The sequence below is a fragment of the Oncorhynchus masou genome, chromosome 14 (assembly GCF_036934945.1).
Source record: "Oncorhynchus masou masou isolate Uvic2021 chromosome 14, UVic_Omas_1.1, whole genome shotgun sequence".
Taxonomy (NCBI): domain Eukaryota; kingdom Metazoa; phylum Chordata; class Actinopteri; order Salmoniformes; family Salmonidae; genus Oncorhynchus; species Oncorhynchus masou.
The window spans coordinates 20,102,728-20,125,596 of NC_088225.1; the positions used below are offsets into that span (position 1 = coordinate 20,102,728).

General features: G+C 45.0%; 1 protein-coding gene and 2 pseudogenes across 1 annotated transcript; 1 reads left to right on the forward strand and 2 right to left on the reverse strand.

Moving 5' to 3' along the window:
- The first annotated feature begins 1,636 nt into the window (after positions 1–1,636).
- On the forward strand, positions 1,637–5,274 carry LOC135554486 (E3 ubiquitin-protein ligase TRIM35-like). The gene is made up of 6 exons (XM_064986809.1): positions 1,637–2,423; positions 3,060–3,155; positions 3,604–3,834; positions 3,917–3,939; positions 4,025–4,143; positions 4,353–5,274. The coding sequence occupies exons 1-6, from the start codon at positions 1,890–1,892 to the stop codon at positions 4,910–4,912; spliced, it is 1,563 nt and encodes a 520-aa protein (XP_064842881.1). The 5' UTR covers positions 1,637–1,889; the 3' UTR covers positions 4,913–5,274.
- LOC135554488 (C-signal-like) lies at positions 5,224–10,543 on the reverse strand (annotated as a pseudogene).
- Positions 10,544–12,082: 1,539 nt separating this feature from the next.
- LOC135553825 (potassium channel subfamily T member 2-like) overlaps positions 12,083–22,869 on the reverse strand; it is a 98,362-nt pseudogene continuing 87,575 nt past the window's right edge.

The window sequence follows — 22,869 nt, forward strand, 5'->3', positions numbered from 1 at the left end:
TTCATATTACTATATTATGTCAGATTGTATAGAAAAAAGTGCAAAATCGTATTTTAAAAAAAGTATATTTTGTCATTTTCCTTAGTGGGGCAAGAAAATGAACTAACGTCAGGTCGTAGTCAAGCTGATATTTTGCACAGGCTGACTGAGTTGGTGTTCACCTGCGAATGGAAACATGTTCTTCTTAGAGAGACAAACACATCACCCCCTGGAGTCCTGTGTGTTTATAGGTGTGTAATCAGGTCCTGTTCTCACCTCAAAAAAGACATGCATCTAATCACCCCCTGGAGTGCTGTGAGTTTATAGGTGTGTAATCAGGTCCTGTTCTCACCTCAAAAACACATGCATCTAATCACCCCCTGGAGTGCTGTGTGTTTATAGGTGTGTAATCAGGTCCTGTTCTCACCTCAAATCAAATGTATTTGTCACGTACACATGGTTAGCAGATGTTAATGCGAGTGTAGCGAAATGCTTGTGCTTCTAGTTCCGACAATGCAGTAAAAACCAACGAGTAATCTAACCTAACAATTCCAAAACTACTACCTTATGCACACAAGTGTAAAGGGATAAAGAATCTAATCACTCCCTTCAGCCCTCAATAGTAGGACAGTTTGGGAATGCAATACACAATGGGAATTTGATATGGCTTATCAATGTTTGAGAGTCACGTCTATGATTTAATTTGTAATTGTACTGATACTAATCTTAGTCCTGGGATGGAATATATACAGCCTCTAAATGCTTGGCTCAGCATCCCACGTTCTGGAACGTTTTGCCACGGTCAACCTTTAGCGGTCTGAATCCCCAAAACAACCATGTTTACTGCATACAGTTCACTGGACACAGCACGTCATTTCAACGTTGAAATTTGGTTGAGATGTTGATCAATGTGAGTTCAACCTTTATTCACCCACTCAAAGACAGCCAGAAGTTTGTTGAATTCCTAATGTGTTTTCACTATGCTTTCAACCATCTGAAAGCACAACCAAATTCCAATGGAAAAACAATGTCCGATTTTTGGTTTAGTTATCATCTCAACGTTGTTTCCATGTCATTTCAATGAAATTACAGTGAACCCACGTGGAATAGATGTTGAATTGACATCTGTGCCCAGTGGGAAGATTTGTCTATGTTAAAAATATGTTACAATGTTGACACAATCCTGTGGTTGAAATTTCACCCTCAAAACTTCAGTTTACTTTGATTACTTTTTTCAAATCCAATGTAGATTCCACGTCACAATACGCTGACAAATTACGTTGGAACAAAGTTGATTCAACCAATGTGTCCAGTCAGAGCACTCCTAACCCTACTCCCACCGCAGCACCTGTTGCTCCAGGCTTTACCCACACGTGACAATATGGTATAGGAAACCTCCAAAATAATTGCAAGAACCCCCTCTGCAGTTTAAGAAATGCTGTCATAATGCTGTGCTGATAAACATTTACAATACATGTTTAACATTTGTAGGTTTCCTATCCTATTCCTATGCCTCTTGTTTCTCAGAAACAGGCAGACACTCTGACTGGGAGGTCAGTTGGGCTAGGCATAATAACTAAGGACTAGTTTCTTAGAATCCTGTTGTGGGCAGGTGCAGTAGGTAGGAGGCCAGGGGACGTGATTCGGCTTTTAAAGACATTTTTCCCTTAGGGGGCGGAGCAGGACCTGTTCTACAAGTCCAGGTCACCCATAGGATGTGATCTCATGTCCCTCATTTACTATGTTGTGTGTCCTTAGCTGTCAGTCCAGTGTCTGTTCCTGGATGTGAGAGAGCTGGCAGAGAGCTTTCCTCAGGAAAGAGTAGATGCTACAGCACTGCTGAAAGATATGTCCTCCACTGAAAAGGGAATACACCACAGTAGTCTCTAGCTACAGTGCAGGAGCCAGTCATGGCGCTGCGCCCACGGGCTTCCTCCCAGCCTGGGAAACCTTCGTTCTTACAGAGCCCCAAGGTGGTCATGGCTCTGCGGCCCAGGGCCGTGTCCTCTCACTCGGGCTCCATGTTGGAAGATGAGCTAACCTGCTCTGTGTGCTGTGAGATCTTCAGGGACCCTGTGGTGCTCAAGTGCACCCACAGCTTCTGCCGGGCCTGCCTGCAGCAGTTCTGGAACCAGAAGAAGGCGAGGCGCGAGTGTCCAGTGTGCCGCAGGAAGTGTTCCCTGACGGAGCCCACAGTGAGCCTGGCTCTGAAGAACGTGGCCGATACCTTCTTCCGGGAGCAGAGGAGCCAGGGCGAGGCGGGCGGGGGGCCAGACAGAGGGGGCGTCCCAGTGAAGTCTGAGGCGAAGTGCCACACACACGGGGAGGTGCTGAAGCTGTTCTGCCAGGACGATGCCGAGGTGCTCTGCTGTGTGTGTCACACGTCTAAGAGGCACCAAGGCCACTGTGTGATCCCACTGGAGGAGGGGGCCCAGGAGCTCAAGGTTAGAATGGCTTGTCTCGTATCATTCAGTTTTGGATGGCTGTGTGTGTGGCTCTTTTATGGTGTTGCAAATATTGTATTCTGTCAGAATCTTTTAATTTCACAGTTTTTATTCAGATATACTACTTTATATTGACCATATTACATTGAAAATGTATTCTTACATTTCGAAAGGGAGCCAGAGCCATTGATACTGTATCTGCTAGTTGGATAGAAAAACAAAAGAAAACTACAAATTGTAAGGTGATACGTGAATGCTTCCTTACACAGTTACACCGTATTCTAGTGCAAATCACTGGCAGCAATTTTTCACCTAACCCTTACCTGGTGATACCTTTAAATTCTCGATTCAGAATAAACTTTTCTATTGTAAACGTCTGTGTGCAGTTGCAGACGTTACTCCAAAAACCATAGAATATGGTGTCACCAAAAAAATATCACCAAAATATCCTGATTACGGTTAAACAAGCAGCCTATGTATGACCTCAGATGAGCTTAAACTCTGCCGTTGACGTTCGTGTTTACATGGCTAGATTTGCATGAGTTAAGTTTCCAGACGCTCTTATACACTTCACAGTTGTATCTCTAAAAACGTCCTCCCCCTCCCCTTCCGCTCCCCCTCCGCTCCCTCCCTCAGGAAGAAATGAAGAAAGAATTGATCCCTCTGAAGAAGAGCCTCCGTGGCCTCTATGAAGCCAAGCAGGAGTGTGATGACACAACTGTGCACATCAAGGTATCAACAAACAGGGCATCCGAAACCGTGGGACATCAGCAGATCCCAACACAACACTGACTGATGTTTAGCTCACACACTGTTAGTCTGTAAACAGTTGGAGGAATGCCTTTGAAAAAACAAACCCTTGAAAATATGGTCTTAACTTGTGTACAGTATATCCTCATGTGGACAAAGCAGTCAATATGCTTTGTGCCTTGTATTTGACCAAGCAGTACAAGTGCCTGGTGTTTGACCAAGCAATTTCCCCTTGAGGGATAATAAAGTTATTTTAAATTGGTTGAATTTATCACACAAATCAGACATGTCTAGGTTGTAAGAGACTTTGTTGTCAATGGCTTGCCTACCAAAACAATGTTTTGACAAATGTCTGCAATTGTGTGCCTCTGTTCTAGAGTTATATATAAGATTGTATGTCTCCTATGACCCGTTTCTCCTGTTTGTCCAGAGCCAGACCCAGCAGACAGAGAATCACATCAGAGAGGAGTTTGAGCAGCTCAGGCAGTTCCTTCAGAATGAGGAGGAAGCCAGGATAGCTATTCTACAGGAGGAAGATGAGCAGAAGAGACATCTGGTGAGGAAGAAGACAGAGGGCATCACGGCAGACATCCTCACCCTCTCTCATGCCATCATCGCTATTGATAATGACATAGCCTCCAGCGATGCTCTTTTCCTCCAGGTAAGAAGAATAGGACCGTTTATAAACCAGCAGTATGAACAGTACAAACAATTACAAAACATGTGTCTTGTTCCATTTTCAGAACTACAGAAACACAAAGAAGAGGTAAGTGTTTTGATTTGAGTACCTAATACCCTTATAATGTAATGTACCAAACTCCAACTAGAACTAAGTGGTTATATTGTTGTAGAGCTGTGATACCTCAGAAGGGTCCAGAGGAGATCTCCGGTGCTATGATCAACGTGGCGAAGCATGTCAGCTCCCTCAAGTACAAGGTCTGGGAGAAGATGGTGGGGCTGGTGGAGTACAGTATGTATAGCAAGACTACAGTTGTCTGTTTATGCTCCAGTCTTTGGCTTGTTGGGTGTCTAGTTAGCTATAACTGCATTAACTAACGTTCTAGTGAACTTCTGCTAACTTGTATAGATGTACGCTAATTAATTTCTTACTAGATCCACAACTTGTAAATATTTTCTAAAACTGTTTCCATCACTAAAGCCCTTTTCTCCATCTCCCAGCTCCTGTGACTCTGGATCCTAACACGGCCTACTCCTGGCTCTCGCTGAACAAGGACCTGACCAGTGTGACCAACAGTGGTCATGTGCAGGTGCTCCCAGACAACCCAGAGCGTTTTGACCACTTCGTGTTCGTCCTGGGCTCTGAGGGCTTCACCACCGGCTGCCACGCCTGGGAGGTAGAGGTGGGGGACAAGGATGACTGGATGCTGGGTGTGGTCAAGGAGTCCATTAACAGGAAGGGACGGATCTCAGGCTGCCCTGAGGGCGGCTTGTGGATGATATCCCACTGCGAGGGTGAGTATATGGCCATGACCCGGCCACGAACCCCTCTCAAACTGACAGGGGAGCTGAAGAGGGTCAGGGTGCAGCTGGACTACGAGTCTGGGGAGGTGACCTTCTCCAACCCTGTTAATATGATGTCCATCTACACCTTCAATGATTTCTTCACTGAGAGGATGTTCCCCTTCTTCTGCCCTGGAGCCAACATCAACGGCAACAACCCCGGCCCGCTGAAGATCTGCCCGGTCAAAGTGGCTGTGTGGAACAGCGCCACCTGGTGATGAGGAGGGGTTCTGACGGCACCATTCAAAGAGAGTGGTAGCTGTACATCCAAGGCACATATCCAGCCTCAAGACACATAAGTAATGCCGTAGTGAAATGTTTGGCACGGTGTGTGTGGAAAACATTTTGTAAGATCTTTTCACAATTTTTTTGATTACCTTTTGACTTTATTGATAGAAGAAATGAGATCCTGATTATTACCGAAAGACTCCATTTGGGCTTTTTGCCATGTTATGGAATGTGTAGTAAAGAGCACGTGTGATGAATGAAGATATTCAATACGACACAATGAATATTACAAGCCCCAAAATGTATTTTTTTTCTTCTCAATTGAATAAACTTTGGGGGGGATACCACTTGATTTTACTCATGTTTATTTGATGCATATTTATAGAAGGTTTATAGAATGTTTATAAAATATTGTGTTCAGAGTTCTCCCGTATTCAGTACAATCCAGTGAGTTTACCAGGGCATGACTTTTCCCTCCTAGTCCATGAAGACCCCAGTCTGTTTCTCAGTAAGGGAGTCCATCACGCTCAGGAGTCCTTCCACACTCCCTGGAGCATCGTTCGCCCCCTGGTGGTCATAGTAAACACATACAGTGGGGAGAACAAGTATTTGATACACTGCAGATTTTGCAGGTTTTCCTACTTACAAAGCATGTAGAGGTCTGTAATTTTTATCATAGGTACACTTCAACTGTGAGAGACAGAATCTAAAACAAAAATCCAGAAAATCACATTGTATGATTTTTAAGTAATTAATTTTATTTTATTGCATGACATAGGTATTTGATTGTCTACCAACCAGTAAGAATTCCGTCACTCACAGACCTGTTAGTTTTTCTTTAAGAAACCCTCCTGTTCTCCACTCATTACCTGTATTAACTGCACCTGTTTGAACTCTTTACCTTTCCCTTCTCCACCCTTCCAGTCAGACTCATCCCTTCTCCACCCTGCCAGTCAGACTCATCCCTTCTCCACCCTGCCAGTCAGACTCACCCCTTCTCCACCCTTCCAGTCAGACTCATCCCTTCTCCACCCTGCCAGTCAGACTCACCCCTTCTCCACCCTTCCAGTCAGACTCATCCCTTCTCCACCCTGCCAGTCAGACTCACCCCTTCTCCACCCTGCCAGTCAGACTCATCCACCCTGCCAGTCAGACTCATCCCTTCTCCACCCTGCCAGTCAGACTCACCCCTTCTCCACCCTGCCAGTCAGACTCATCCCTTCTCCACCCTTCCAGTCAGACTCACCCCTTCTCCACCCTGCCAGTCAGACTCACCCCTTCTCCACCCTGCCAGTCAGACTCATCCCTTCTCCACCCTGCCAGTCAGACTCATCCCTTCTCCACCCATGTCAGTGCAGACCCAGCCCGGGTGCAGGACCGCAAACAGGATCTCATCCTTCCTGAACTCCTCTGTAGCGCAGAGCGTCAGCATGTTCAGACCAGCCTGAGAGGAGAGGAAAGGAGGAGCAGGAAGAGAGAAGGGAGGGAGGCTATTAAAGAGGAGAGGATACAGGACAATAGATTGGATGTAGAGCCATGACTACGGAATGAATGAAAAGGTCAAACTCATCAGACACATGACATGTATTCCATTCCATCCATTACAAAGAGCCCGTCCGCCGATTTAAATTGACACCAGCCTCCAGTGACATGGCTGGGCTAACCCGACAGGGAATATAATGTGATGTGACAGGATGTGTTATGACAGGCAGGGTAACAGAGGTCTGTTCACTTTGCTGATGCCATAGGGAAGAAAGAACACATCTCCTTGATGGTTGCCATGGAGGCCACCATGCTGGAAATGCTGACCACAGCTGGCTTACTGCAGGCCATTCCTGGTTTCCCACTGGCTGTGGCTGCTGACTGCAGATAGAGCAGAAACTCCTTATGAGGGTGACAGGGACAGCGAGGGAGACAGAGAAAAAAAAAGACGAATCATTCTTCAGTATTCTGCACCTTTTGGTTGCAGACATTAGGGAAAAACAAATACATTTTGAATGTCCTCTAAAACGTATCTGTATGTGTGTTTTTCTGGCTCTCTGCCCTCACCTTAGTGATGTCCATAGGGCCCAGGATGTTGGTGTTGAATGCAGCCTGCATTTCCTGGGTACTTGTGGTCTGCATGGTGCCGTGAGTCAGCATCCACGTGTTGTTTACTAGCACGTTGAGCCCAGCCTTTCCCACCAGACTACCCACCTGGCTGACTCCTTAATGCTGCAGGGGTCTGTGGCGTCTGACAGACACAGAGGAGAAAGTCTGTCAGTCAACCGCTAGACTAAACCCAGATCTGTTTGTGCTGTCTTGCCACCCCTAACTGTAGTTGTCCTGAAAGCACAAACAGATCTGGGGCTAGTCAACCCCAGTATCCAGTCTAACATCCCAGCTGGCCAGCTCAGAGTAACCTGGCACTCTGCCATGTGATTCATACAGTACAGGCTATACAAGTGCATGCTGTGACTGGTGAGATTGACAACAGTGCCATTAATAGGCTCAATAATCCTAGTGCTAGAGCGTGAAGAAACAGAAGAATGGAACAGAGTGAGTACTCACCAAGACGGACGACAGTGATGACATTGGGGTGCTTCTTTGCCAGGTCTCGCAGACACTTAAACACAAAGGAGACATTGTTGGTTAGACACAGAAAATACATCTCCAGGAAGGTTTTATCTTTGCTCAGTAGAGTTGTCCTTATTCAGTGGAGTTTGCCTTCAAGCAGAGCCATGTATTTAGAGGGTTGGGCCATTGAGGTTGGTGCATTATGATGCATTTACATGACACTATTTCAACATTCTAAGGCAACCATGTGAGTGATGCCCTATTAACCAAATATTTAATCATATATTTAATCATCACCATGCACTGTACACTGCCCTATCCCGTCTGGACACGAGGAATACCTACCTAAGAATGCTGTTCATTGTCTATAGCTCAGCCTTCAAAACCATAGTACCCTCCAAGCTCATCATTAAGCTTGGGGCCCTGGTCTGAACCCCACCCTGTGCAACTGGGTCCTGGACTTCCTGACGGGCTGCCCCCAGGTGGGGAAGATAGGAAATATTCACTTTACTGATCTTCAAAACAGGGGCCCCACAAAGATGCGTGGTCAGCTCCCTCATGTACTCCCTGTTCACCCATTACTGCGTGGCCAATCACGCCTCCAACTCAATCATCAAGTTTGCAGACCACACAACAGTAGAAGGTCTGATTACCAACATGGAGGACGTGAGGGCCCTGGCAGAGTGGTGTCAGGAAAATAATCTATCCCTCAACGTCAACAAAACAGCAGAGGGAGCACGCCCCTATCCACATCGACAGGATCGCAGTGGAGAAGGTGGAAAGCTTCAAGATCCTCGCCATACACATCACTGACAATCTGAAATGGTCCACCCACACAGACAGTGTGGTGAAGAAAGCGCAACAAAACCTCTTCAACCTCAGGAGGCTGAAGAAATTAATCTTGGCCCCTAAGACCCTCACAAAATTTTAAAGATGCATAATTGTCGGGCTGTATCACCGCCTGGTACGGCAACTGCACCGCCCACAACCGCAGGGCTCTCCAGAGGGTGGTGCGGTCTGCCCAACACATCACTGGGGGCACACTGCCTGCCCTCCAGGGCACCTACAGCACCCGATGTCACAGGAAGGCCAAAAAGATCATCAAGGACATCAACCACCTGAGCCATGGCCTGTTCACCCCACTAACATCCAGCAGGAGAGGTCAGTACAGGTGCATCAAAGCTGGGACCGAGAGACTGACAACAGCTTCTATCTCAAGGCCATCAGACTGTTAAATAGCCATCACCAGCCACCCGGTTACTCAACCCTGCACCTTAGAGGCCAAGACCAAAGAGCTGTCAAAGGACACCAGAAACAAAATTGTAGACCTGCACCAGGCTGGGAAGACTGAATCTGCAATAGGTAAGCAGCTTGGTTTGAAGAAATCAACTGTGGGAGCAATTATTAGGAAATGGAAGACATACAAGACCACTGATAATCTCCCTCGATCTGGGGCTCCACGCAAGATCTCCCCCCACACGGGGGGACCCATTGAATGACCTGCAGAGAGCTGGGACCAAAATAACAAAGCCTACCATCAGTAACACACTACGCCGCCAGGGACTCAAATCCTGCAGTGCTAGACGTGTCCCCATGCTTAAGCCAGTACATGTCCAGGCCCGTCTGAAGTTTGCTAGAGAGCATTTGGATGATGCAGAAGAAGATTGTCATGTGGTCAGATGAAACCAAAATAGAACTTTTTGGTAAAAACTCAACTCGTTGTGTTTGGAGGACAAAGAATGCTGAGTTGCATCCAAAGAACACCATACCTACTGTGAGGCATGGGGGTGGAAACATCATGCTTTGGGGCTGTTTTTCTGCAAAGGGATCAGGACGACTGGTCTGTGTAAAGGAAAGAATGAATGGGGCCATGTATCGTGAGATTTTGAGTGAAAATCTCCTTCCATCAGCAAGGGCATTGAAGATGAAACATGGCTGGGTCTTTCAGCATGACAATGATCCCAAACACACCGCCCGGGCAACGAAGGAGTGGCTTCGTAAGAAGCATTTCAAAGTCCTGGAGTGGCCTAGCCAGTCTCCAGATCTCAACCCCATAGAAAATCTTTGGAGGGAGTTGAAAGTCCGTGTTGCCCAGCAACAGCCCCAAAACATCACTGCTCTAGAGGAGATCTGATTGAAGGAATGGGCCAAAATACCAGCCGCAGTGTGTGAAAACCTTGTGAAGACTTACAGAAAACGTTTGACCTCTGTCATTGCCAACAAAGGGTATATAACAAAGTATTGAGATAAACTTTTGTTATTGACCAAATACTTATTTTCCACCATAATTTGCAAATAAATTCATTAAAAATCCTACAATGTGATTTTCTGGATTTTTTTTCACATTTTGTCTGTCATAGTTGAAGTGTACCTATAATGAAAATTACAGGCCTCTCTCATATTTTTAAGTGGGAGAACTTGCACAATTGGTGGCTGACTAAATACTTTTTGCCCCACTGTATACTGTATTTTATTGTACTGTATTTTAGTCAATGCCACTACGACATTGCTCATCCTGATATTTATATATTTCTTAATTCCATTCTTTTACTTTTAGATGTGTGTGTATTGTTGTGTATTGTTAGATTTTACTGCACTGTTGGAGCTAGAAACAAGCATTTTGCTACACCCGCAATAACATCTGCTAAATATACTGTATGTATGTGACCAATAGCATTTGATTTGATTTAAATAAGGCAATGTAACTGAATGTCTAGAATTAAAACAAAATACAACATCAACTAAAAGTTGACCCAACTCTCTAAATACATGGCTCTGCCCTCAAGAACATAGCTGCCCTAAGAACAACATGGAATAAGGAACACTCCAATCTCCTCTCTCTGCTCCAGCAGCAGCAGCTCTGCTCTCACCTCAGCTCTGAGCCCGTCTAGGTCTCGGCAGCAGGCTAATAACTGGCGGACCGGCCAGGGAGACTCCACCATCTGTTAACCATCTCCAAACCCAGGCCTCGGTTGGCCCCCGTGAGCAGGACGCTGCATGCTTCAGCTGCCATTTCTTCTCGTTTCAGTCTCTGCCTCGACCTGGAGTGTGTGACTGTTCGGGGCTCTTCCTTCTCACCCCATTTATAACGTCAATTATTTTCATTGAGTGTTTATTCTGTAGCCTCACCACACCCAGTCCACATTAGATTGTGTGTGTGTGTGTGTGTGTGTGCGTGTGTGTGTGTGTGTGTGCGTGTGTGTGTGTGTGTGTGTGTGTGTGTGTGTGTGTGTGTGTGTGTGTGTGTGTGTGTGTGTGTGTGTGTGTGTGTGTGTGTGTGTGTGTGTGTGTGTGTGTGTGTGTGTGTGTGTGTGTGTGTGTGTGTGTGTGAAATTAAGGATGTTAATACCATACCTGATGGTTGCAAATGAAATAGAACCCACTTGGGCCAGCACTGTGGTTCTTAGAGGGAGGTGAATGACTCATGATGACGCTGCTCATGGGAGGTGATATGGCTGACTTCCCTCTCAGTGACACCCTTAATCATCCTACTACTGCCACACACACAATCACACAATGACAGGGATTTATTGTGTTAGAGGGTAGTGTGTGTAATCTAATCTATTGAGTCATTAATAACAACTGTATATTTGTTTGTGAGTGTGTGAGTAGGTTAGAGTATAATAGTAGAGGCAGTGGGTTTCTGTGAGAGAAGGACTGAATGTGAACCAGTGATAAATGGAAAGCGAAGGAACCCTGTTACATAAAATGGTGGTCTATTTAAGCAATAAGGCTAAGGGCTGTTCTTAAGCACGACGAAAAGCGGAGTGCCTGGACACAGCCCTTAGCCGTGGTGTATTGGCCATATACCACAAACCTCTGAGGTGTCTTATTGCTATTATAAACTGGTTACCAATGTAATTAGAGCAGTAAAAATAAATGTTTTGTCATATCCATGCTATACAGTCTGATATAACATGGCTATCAGCCAATCAGCATTCAGGGCCTGAGCCACCCAGTTTATAATTATATATATGTTCTGTATGTTTATAAAATGCATAGGGCCATATTCAATCTGTATCACTGAAGTTCAGCGTTACAGGACGGTTCAAATGTAAAGGCAATGTTCCCACGTTATCGGACACTGCATTCAGACCATTAGGGGATTCATAAGGGTAGGAAGACACCTCTATTGATATGCATAGCCTTCAGAGCAGTCTGGCAACAATACAAACATATGATCACAGCAAGCCATAACTTGGGGAACAAGATACACTGGCACCAATACAAACATATGATCACAGCAAGCCATAACTTGGGGAACAAGATACACTGGCACCAATACAAACATATGATCACAGCAAGAGATAACTGGGGGAACAAGATATACTGGCACCAATACAAACATATGATCACAGCAAGAGATAACTGGGGGAACAAGATACACTGGCACCAATACAAACATATGATCACAGCAAGCCATAACTGGGGGAACAAGATACACTGGCACCAATACAAACATATGATCACAGCAAGCCATAACTGGGGGAACAAGATACACTGGCACGGGAGCCAAGCCTGGCTACAGTGTGAGAGTATAATGACAGCTTTGAAAATGAATTGGAAATCAAACTGAGCCATTGAAAGAGTAGATGTATAGCAACTTTAATATATACATATTTCCATATCTGTTGAAACAGCACTGAATGAGGGCACTTCTAGTGCAGGGATGCTGAGCAGCATTCTCACCACACGGTGGCGCCACCATCTCTGCAAAACCTCTGCTGGGTTTTAGACAAAGATTCACACGGCTTTCAAGACCTTGGTCTCCACATGCATGACTCTCCAACATGCATGACAATAATAGAATAGCGAGCTGGTTGAGGAGATGTGGAGATGTGCAATCACCTCGACACACACAACCACATAGAGACAGAAAAATAACAGTCATTTGGAAATGTGTTCCTTTGGCTGTCCAGATATAAATGTCAGTGTCTGGCTCATAACATACACACAGTACATGCACATACATAAATACAAATACAAGGTCATTGAATGCACTTCTGTGTCCCCAGCTCTCCACTTCAAAAATGAAACGGTGCATAAATTAAACAAACCAGCTTGTAGAAAAGGTCCATGCATTTGAGAGTTTCCGAATACAAAACTAAGTGACAGCTGTGACTGTCTGTCCAGAGTAGATGTGGAACATGTGTCCTTCCCTATAGAATACCCCCCCTCTCTCTCTTTCTCTGTTTCTCTCTCTCTTTCTCTCCCTCGCTCTCTCGCTGTCTCTCTCGCGCACTCTCTCTGTCTCTCTCTCGTTTCTTTCTCCACTCACACTATGCTGCTTAGTTCTGTTGTCTATGCTCATAAATGGGTGCTGTTCTGTGTGTCGAACCTGTGGCCCTCGGAGCAGCTGTTGCTGACCTTCCTAGTGCCCCCCTGGTTAGGCAACAGAGACAGAGGGTCTGGTCTGATCAAGTACCTGGACATGGGACAAACACACACCAAGACACACTTAGATGAATAATACATTTAACAAATGCTTATACGTTCTTATAACAAGTTATAAACCATTATACCTGCAGGCTTTTGTTATGAAGGGTTACCCACTTAACTTTAGTGATTTCTTCCTGAGTGAATGTGCAAGACTTCATTTAAGTTGGACCAGTATATTGAGGGAAATTGTGTGAAATTGCCTTCTGATGATGTGTGATTTGACTGAGCCATCAGGATATTGTGTACTCACACCACATCGTGCAGCTCCAGCCTGGTGTCAGGAGAGGGGTTGATGAGGATGTAAGACAACCTGTTGCCCTGGTCCGTCATCCCATCTGACACAGGAAGTACACACCACAAGACAGGAAATAAACATGACATTTCACAGGAACTCAAATGATACCAATTAAGTTGTTCCTTAGTAATGTTGACAACAACAAAAAATAGTGGAGGAAAACACAAAGCTATGAACAAACAGTTATTTTCCATTAGACAGGCACAGTGCAGTGCTACATGACCACACATCCACCCCACAGAACATATCGAACAGTACTCACTGAATCCTGTGGCTGAGAGGCCCAGGTGTTTCATGCGTGTGCGGACCAGAGAGTTGAGCTCCTGTCTCTCAGAGCGTCTGAACAGGGTCAGTCTCTGCTGGCTGATCCTCTCCGCAGCACTTCCTGTGACCCCCTTCGACCCGCTGGGCCCCCGACCCCCCTTCCTGCTTAGCCTTCTGGCCCACTGCATGCTCTTCCGCCGGAGGAGGGGGTGGTCCGAGGAGTGGGAGGAAGAGGTGGAGTTGCGGTGGGGACCCCTCCGGGACAGCAGGGGCTCTCTGGGCTCTCTGGTGTCCTCGTAGTCCTCCACTGTGATGGACACCTGGGACTGAGAGACACACACACACACACAGCTCAGACCAATATCAAGCAGCAGCTGTTTCTATTGTGAGTTGTTATTGAGTGAGTTGAGTTTTTATTTGGGGTATACATCATGATGATGTATAGCTTGGTGTCATTGACTCCTGTAAATGATGATCTTTCTGTCCAGACAGGTACCTCAGAGACTGGTAACTTTTGGGCTTCAGTGCGGTAGATGCCGATGGGGATGTCACCAGTGGAGGAGCACAGTTTCTGGTAGAGTCGACCATAGGTGCGGATCCACAGGTCCTCCTCAGTGATCTTCATCTATGAGACCCCAAACACCCCACCTTCATCATCCTCAGTTCCAGGCAGCTACACTAATACCCCTTCAACCTCAGTACCAGGCAGCTCCATTAATACCCCTTCAACCTCAACACCAGGCAGCTACACTAATGTCCCTTCAACCTCAGTACCAGGCAGCTACACTAACGTCCCTTCAACCTCAACACCAGGCAGCTACACTAATGTCCCTTCAACCTCAGTACCAGGCAGCTACACTAATGTCCCTTCAACCTTAGTAAAATCAAAGCAGGGCTGTATACTATACATTATATTGTTGATCATCACATTTCCTAGCTTTCTGATGATAACTATTGAGGACATGTGCAGATGAGTTACTCACAGCACAGAGGAAGCCTGAGCCAGGCATGGAGTCTAGTCCCAGCAACAGTCTGGTGATGGAAATCATGTAGTCCTTCACAAAGGACTGGTGGGAACACACAGCAAAAAACAGAGGGTCATTGAGTAATAAAGGGGCAATACAAATATTATAGACTGAGTTTTGAAATATGGATCGTCGCTGTCCTGGGGTGAGAGTTCAGACGAACCTGATACAGTAGAGTATCCAGCATGCTGACACTGAACACCTTCCCAGCAGCGAAGGGTAGACGAAACATGAAGACCAGGTTGGAGCCCCTCTCTCTCTCTTTCTATCAGATCACCATACACAGGAATAAGAAAACAGGGAGAGAGAGACCGGGAGAGAGAGAGACGGAGAGAGAAAGACAGTGAGAGGGTGACAGGGAGAGAGAAAGACAGGGAGAGAGAAAGACAGGGAGAGGGAGAGACAGGGAGAGAGATAGGGAGAGATAAACAGGGAGAGAGAGAGACAGGGAGAGAGACAGACAGACAGTGTGAGAGAGAGAGAAAAGAGCCATTCAATTTCACAACCACCTAAAAGGAAATGATTCCCAAACCACCCATAACAAAGCCATCACCTACAGAGAGATTAACCTGGAGAAGAGTCCCCTAAGCAAGCTGGTCCACCCCACAGAGCCCCAGGACAGCAACACAATTAGCCCCAACCAAATCATGAGCAAACAAAAAGATAATTACTTGACACATTGGAAAGAATTGACAAAAAAAACAGAGCAAACTAGAATGCTATTTGGCTCTAAAAAGAGAGTACACAGTGGCAGAATACCTGACCATTCTGACTGACCCAAACTTAAGGAAAGTTTTGACTATGTACAGACTCAGTGAGCATAGCCATGCTATTGAGAAAGGCAGCTGTATGGAGACATGGCTCTCAAGAGAAGACCTGCTATGTGCACACTGCCCACAAAATGGGGAGGAAACTGAGCTGCACTTCATAACCTTCTGCCAAATGTATGACCATATTAGAGATACATATTTCCCTCAGATTACACAGATCCACAAATAATTCCAAAACAAGCCCAATGTTGATAAACTCCCATATCTACTGGGTGAAATAACACAGTGTGTCATTACAGCAGCAGGATTTGTGACCCGTTGCCACAAGAAAAGGGTAACTAGTGAAGAGAGACAGGAAGAGAGAGACAGGAAGAGAGAGGGACAGGGAAATGGAAAAGCATTACAGTAATGGAGTACCACTTCCTTTTGACATTCCCACATGACCCATCATTAGATGATCTGACTAGGATGGTCCGACTCACCACAGAGAGTACCATAATACAATGTTACCTTCTCCAGCTTGGAGAGAGCCAGGGAGTAATGGTCTTTGACTTTGAACTGCATGAAGCGCATGTTGGCTGGGTGGGTGAGCTCAGTGATGATGCTGAGGGCTGGGAACAGTCTGAGGACAGAGGAAAGAGACACAATCAAATTCTTAGACATAGAGTGCTTGCTGAACGCAGATATCTATGAATGCACACAAACAACTGTTGGATTGTGCAGGATGGTATGGTGTGATGGTTGTATAATGATTGTGTATGGCTGAGCAGCCCACCTAAAGAGGGTCTGGACGTTGACTATGGTCTTGGCGTCGGCCATGTAGTCCTCCTCAGCGATCATGGAGCTCTCCTTGTCAACCACCACCATGGTGTCAGCAAACGTCACCCCACAACGCAGCAGACTGTCCAGGCTAGAAGGAGAAAGAGAGAGGGAGGGAGAAAGAGAGAGGGTGGGAGAAAGCGAGAGGGAGGGAGGGGGAAAGAGGGAGGGAGGGGGAAAGAGAGAGGGCGGGAGAAAGAGAGAGGGAGGGAGAAAGAGAAAGGGGTTTGGGATTATAGAATTTATGTCTTGAGACAGAAAGATTGGAACAGAACTGACATTGTCCATATATAGAGAAATAGCAGTGAGCAGGATTGACAAACTGATGTGATATACAGTACAGAACAAAGTCAATCCATATACAGCTTCGGGGTGTGTAGCTGCTTCTGGATTAGCATTAGAGGAAAAGAAGTAGAGTAGGAGTGAAAAGCAGATGATGCCACCAGGGTACTGAGGAGGATTCTCTTACTTGTCAATGGAGCCCACTGTGTAGAACACCATGGGGAACCAGCAGATAGCCTCCAGAAAGTCTGGCTCGGGTCTGAATCAATCACAACACATATGGATTACCAGGAGACCCATACAGCACAAACTACACCTACCACAACAAATAAACAGGCTCCCTGCAGTGGTAGAGATAGAGAAGTAGCATGAGTCCCAGATCCGTTTGTGTTGTCTTGCCAACTCCTGTAACTCTCATTATCTCTTATTATTGTCATGCGTCAATCACCATAGGAGTTGGCAAGACAGCACAAACAGATTTGGGAACCAGGCTACTAGAGAACTCCCAATCAAATCAAATCAAATGTTATTTGTCATATTCACGGAATACAACAGGGACCTAGACTTGGACCTAGACTTCCGGTACCACTTGCCGTGCGGTAGCAGAGGGAACAGTCTATGACTTGGGTGGCTGGAGTCTGTGGCAATTTTTAGGGCCTTCCTCTGACACCGCCTGGTATAGAGGTCCTGGATGGCAGGAAGCTTGGCCCCATTGATGTACTGGGCTGTACGCACTACCCTCTGTAGTGCCTTGCGGTCAGAGGCCGAGCAGTTGCCGACAACGATGAGACAGCAAATAGGGAGGAGGTCAGAAATCTGGCAGTGTGGTGACAGGACAACAACCTCTATCTCAACGTGATCAAGACAAATGAGCTGACTACAGTGGACTACAGGAAAAGGAGGGATGAACAGGCCCCCATTCACATCGACGGGGCTGTAGTGGAACGGGTCGAGCGTTTCAAGTTCCTTGGTGTCCACATCACCAACAAACTATCATGGTCGAAACATACCAAGACTGTCGTGAAGAGGGCACAACAACACCTTTTCCCCCTCAGGAGACTGAAAAGTCTTGGCATGTGTCCCCATATCCTCAAAAGGTTCTACAGCTGCACCATCAAGAGCATCCTGACCGGTTGCATCACCGCCTGGTATGTCAACTGCTCGGCATCTGACCGTAAGGCGCTACAGAGGGTAGTGCAAACGGCCCAGTACATCCCTGGAGCCAATCTTCCTGCCATCCAGGACTTATATACTCGGTGGTGTCAGAGGAAGGCCTAAAATATAGTCAAAGACTCCAGCCACACAAGTCATAGATTCTATTATCTATGTATAGTCACTTCACCCCTACCTACATGTACAAATGACCTCGACTAACCTGTACCCCCGCACATTGACTCGGTACCGGTACCCCCTGTATATAGCCTCCACATTGACTACAAATAGCCTCCACATTGACTCGGTACCGGTACCCCCTGTATACCTTGACTCGGTACCGGTACCCCCTGTATATAGCCTCCACATTGACTCGGTACCGGTACCCCCTGTATATAGCCTCCACATTGACTCGGTACCGGTACCCCCTGTATATAGCCTCCACATTGACTCGGTACCGGTACCCCCTGTATATAGTCTCCACATTGACCCGGTACCGGTACCCCCTGTATATAGCCTCCACATTGATCCGGTACCGGTACCCCCTGTATATAGCCTCCACATTGACTTGGTACCGGTACCCCCTGTATATAGCCTCCACATTGACTCCGGTACCGGTACCCCCTGTATATAGCCTCCACATTGACCCGGTACCGGTACCGGTACCCCTGTATATAGCCTCCACATTGACCTCCACATTGACTCTGTACCGGTACCCCCTGTATATAGCCTCCACATTGACTTGGTACCGGTACCCCTGTACCCCCCTGTATATAGGTACCTCCCCCTGTATATAGCCGCCACATTGACTCGGTACCGACCCCCTGGCCTCCACATTGACTCGGTACCCCCTGTATATAGCCTCCACATTGACTCGGTACCGGTACCCCCTGTATGCCTCCACATTGACTCGGTACCGGTACCCCCTGTATATAGCCTCCACATTGACTCGGTACCGGTACCCCCTGTATATAGCCTCCACATTGACCCGGTACCGGTACCCCCTGTATATAGCCTCCACATTGACCCGGTACCGGTACCCCCTGTATATAGCCTCCACATTGACTTGGTACCGGTACCCCCTGTATATAGCCTCCACATTGACTCGGTACCAGTACCCCCTGTATATAGCCTCCACATTGACCCGGTACCAGTACCCCCTCTATATAGCCTCCACATTGACCCGGTACCGGTACCCCTGTATATAGCCTCCACATTGACTCGGTACCGGTACCCCTGTATATAGCCCCACATTGACTATACCCCCTGTATATAGCCTCCACATTGACTCGGTACCGGTACCCCCTGTATATAGCCTCCACATTGACTCGGTACCGGTACCCCTGTATATAGCCTCCACATTGACTCGGTACGGTACCCCCTGTATATAGCCTCCACATTGACCCGGTACCCCCCCCTGTATATAGCCTCCACATTGACTCGGTACCGGTACCCCCTGTATATAGCCTCCACATTGACCCGGTACCGGTACCCCTGTATATAGCCTCGTTGTTGTTATTTTATTGTGTTACTTTTTATTAAATGTTTTACTTTAGTTTATTTAGCAAATATTTTCTTAACTCTGTTTCTTGAACTGCATTGTTGGCTAAGGGCTTGTAAAAGTAAACATTTCACCTGTTACAAATAAAATGTGATTTGATTTTTGATTTAGATTTGAAATCCTGGCTGCTGTGTGCAGAGAAAAGTGGGAGAGCAAAGCGCTGCACAGCCATGACTCAGCTTTTTACTCTCCTTTTATTGGATTCCACTTTAATATGATTTAGATTTGAAATATAAAGTCCTGGCTGCTGTGTGCAGAGAACAGTGGGAGAGCAAAGCGCTACACAGCCATGACTCAGCTTTTTACTCTCCTTTTATTGGATTACACTTTAATATGATTTAGATTTGAAATATAAATACAAGTCTATATCTGGCTGCTGTGTGCAGAGAACAGTGGGAGAGCAAAGCGCTACACAGCCATGACTCAGCTTTTTACTCTCCTTTTATTGGATTCCACTTTAATATGCCCATATTGGGGTTTTGCACCAGGACAAACCACAGTAATATTTCATATTATGTGCACAGTGCACTGCAGAGTGCCCATAAACTCTTGAAACACAGGTATTTTCATACAATAAATTCTGTTAATGGAACTCTTAAGATGAGACCATCCCTTCTTCCCTGACAGTGTGTTTAAAGAGGGCCTCTCCAGGACAAGTCTCTCTATGCTCCACCCATAGCACAGTGTTCTATATCTATGTGGTTTCCTGCAGTGTGGTTACGAGACTTACAGTGTTCTATATCTATGTCATTCTATAGTTTCCTGCAGTGTGGTTACACCATAGAGACTTACAGTGTTCTATATCTATGTCATTCTATGGTTTCCTGCAGTGTGGTTACGAAAGATTTACAGTGTTCTATATCTATGACTATACCTGCAGTGTGGTTACGCCATAGAGACTTACAGTGTTCTATATCTATGTCATTCTATGGTTTCCTGCAGTGTGGTTACGAAAATAGAGACTTACAGTGTTCTATATATATGTCATTCTATAGTTTCCTGCAGTGTGGTTACACCATATATCTATGTAGACTTACAGTGTTCTATATCTATGTCATTTTCTAGTGTGTTACGCCATCCAGTGTTCAGTGTTTCCTGCAGTGTGGTTACGCCATAGAGACTTACATATATCTATGTAATTCTATACCTGCAGTGTTCTATATCTATGTCATTCTATGGTTTCCTGCAGTGTGGTTACGACTTACAGTGTTCTATATATCTATGTAATTCTATGGTTTCCTGCATGTTACATTCTATGTGTTATATCTATGTCATTCTATGCCTAGAGACTTACAGTGTTCTATATCTATGTCATTCTATAGTTTCCTGCAGTGTGGTTACACCATAGAGACTTACAGTGTTCTACCTATCTATGTAATTATATGTCAGTTTCCAGTGTGGTTACCCATGTGGTTACTATGTAATTCTATAGTTTCCTGCAGTGAGACTTACAGTGTTCTATATCTATTTCTATGGTTTCCTGCATTCTGTTCTATATCTATGTGGTTTCCTGCAGTGTGGTTACGCCATAGAGACTTACAGTGTTCTATATCTATGTAATTCTATAGTTTCCTGCAGTGTGGTTACGCCATAGAGATTTACAGTGTTCTATATCTATGTAATTCTATAGTTTCCTGCAGTGTGGTTACGCCATAGAGACTTACACTGTTCTATATCTATGTAATTCTATGGTTTCCTGCAGTGTGGTTACGCCATAGAGACTTACAGTGTTCTATATCTATGTAATTCTATAGTTTCCTGCAGTGTGGTTTACATTAGAGACTTACAGTGTTCTATATCTATGTAATTCTATAGTTTCCTGCAGTGTGGTTACGCCATAGAGACTTACAGTGTTCTATATCTATGTCATTCTATGGTTTCCTGCAGTGTGGTTACGCCATAGAGACTATGTAATTTACAGTGTTCGCCATATCTATGTCATTCTATGTTTCCTGCAGTGTGGTTAATGTTCTAGAGATTTACAAATCTATGTATTCTATAGTTTCCTGCAGTGTGGTTACGCCATAGAGACTTACAGTGTTCTATATCTATGTCATTGGTTACACTAGAGATTTACATGGTTTCCTGCAGTGTGGTTACACCATAGAGATTTACATATCTGTTCTATATCTATGTATTTATAGTTTCCTGCAGTGTTTACGCCATAGAGACTTACAGTGTTCTATATCTATGTCATTCTATGGTTTCCTGCAGTGTGGTTACATGTTTACAGTGTTCTATATCTATGTGGTTTCCTGCACGCCATAGAGACTTACAGTGTTCTGCAGTGTGGTTACAGCCATAGAGATTTACAGTGTTCAGAATTTTACTTTCCTTTTATTTACAGTGTTCTATATCTATGTAATTCTATAGTTTCCTGCAATGTGGTTACGCCATAGAGACTTACAGTGTTCTATATCTATGTCATTCTATGTTTCCTGCAGTGTGGTTACGCCCATAGCCATATAAAGTCTATGAGAACAGAGACTTACAGTGTTCTATATCTATGTAATTCTGCAGTGTGGTTACATATCTATGAATTCTATAGTTTCCTGCACCATAGAGACTTACAGTGTTCTATATCTATGTAATGGTTTCCTGCAGTGTGGTTACGCCATATGTTTCCTCAGTTTCCTGTGTGTTACGCCATAGAGACTTACAGTGTTCTATATCTATGTAATGGTTTCCTGCAGTGTGGTTTCATAGAGATTTACAATGTTCTATATCTATGTTTTCCTGCAGTGTGGTTACGCCATAGAGACTTACAGTGTTCTATATCTATGTAATTTTCCTGCAGTGTGGTTAGTTTCCTGCTAGTAATTCTATAGTTTCCTGGTGTGGTTACGCCATAGAGACTTACAGTGTTCTATATCTATTCATTCTATCTATGTGGTTACGCTTCAGGTTTCCTGCAGTGTGGTTACACCATAGAGACTTACAATGTTCTATATCTATGTAATTCTATAGTTTCCTGCATGTGTTACAGTGTTCTATATCTATGTCATTCTATGGTTTCCTGCAGACCATAGGATGTTCTATATCTTGTAATTCTATAGTTTCAGTGTGGTTACGCCATAGAGCTTACAGTGTTCTATATCTATGTCATTCTATGGTTTCCTGCAGTGTGGTTACAGAGACTTACAGTGTTCTATATCTATGTAATTCTATAGTTTCTGCAGTGTGGTTATGCCATTTCTATATCTATGTCTTCTATGGTTTCCTGCAGTGTGGTTACGCCATAGAGATTTACAGTGTTCCTATGTTTCTATGGTTTCCTGGTGTGGTTACGCCATTTCTATATCTATGTAATTCTATAGTTTCAGTGTGGTTACACTATATCTATGTAATTCTATAGTTTCCTGCAGTGTGGTTACGCCATAGAGACTTACAGTGTTCTATATCTATGTCATTCTATAGTTTCCTGCAGTGTGATTTACAGTGTTCTATATCTATGTAATTCTATAGTTTCCTGCAGTGTGGTTACGCCAGAGACTTACAATGTTCTATATCTATGTAATTCTATAGTTTCTGCAGTGTGTTAGAGACTTACAGTGTTCTATATCTATGTCATTCATAGTTTCCTGCAGTGTGGTTACGCCATAGAGATGTAATTCTATGGTTTCCTTTACAGTGTTCTATATCTATGTTCTATTCCTGCATGTGGTTACGCCATAGAGACTTACAGTGCCATGTCATTGTGGTTTCCTGCCACTAGAGATTTACAGTGTTCTATATCTATGTCATTCTATAATTTCTGCAGTGTGGTTACGCCATAGAGACTTAC

Bases quoted from the DNA above. Each gene is read 5' to 3' on its own strand.
- LOC135554486 (XM_064986809.1), top strand. From the start codon at position 1,890: ATGGCGCTGCGCCCACGGGCTTCCTCCCAGCCTGGGAAACCTTCGTTC. The intron at 3,156-3,603 runs GTATCAACAAAC...CTGTTTGTCCAG, and splicing joins ACACAACTGTGCACATCAAG to AGCCAGACCCAGCAGACAGA. The intron at 3,835-3,916 runs GTAAGAAGAATA...TTCCATTTTCAG, and splicing joins GCGATGCTCTTTTCCTCCAG to AACTACAGAAACACAAAGAA.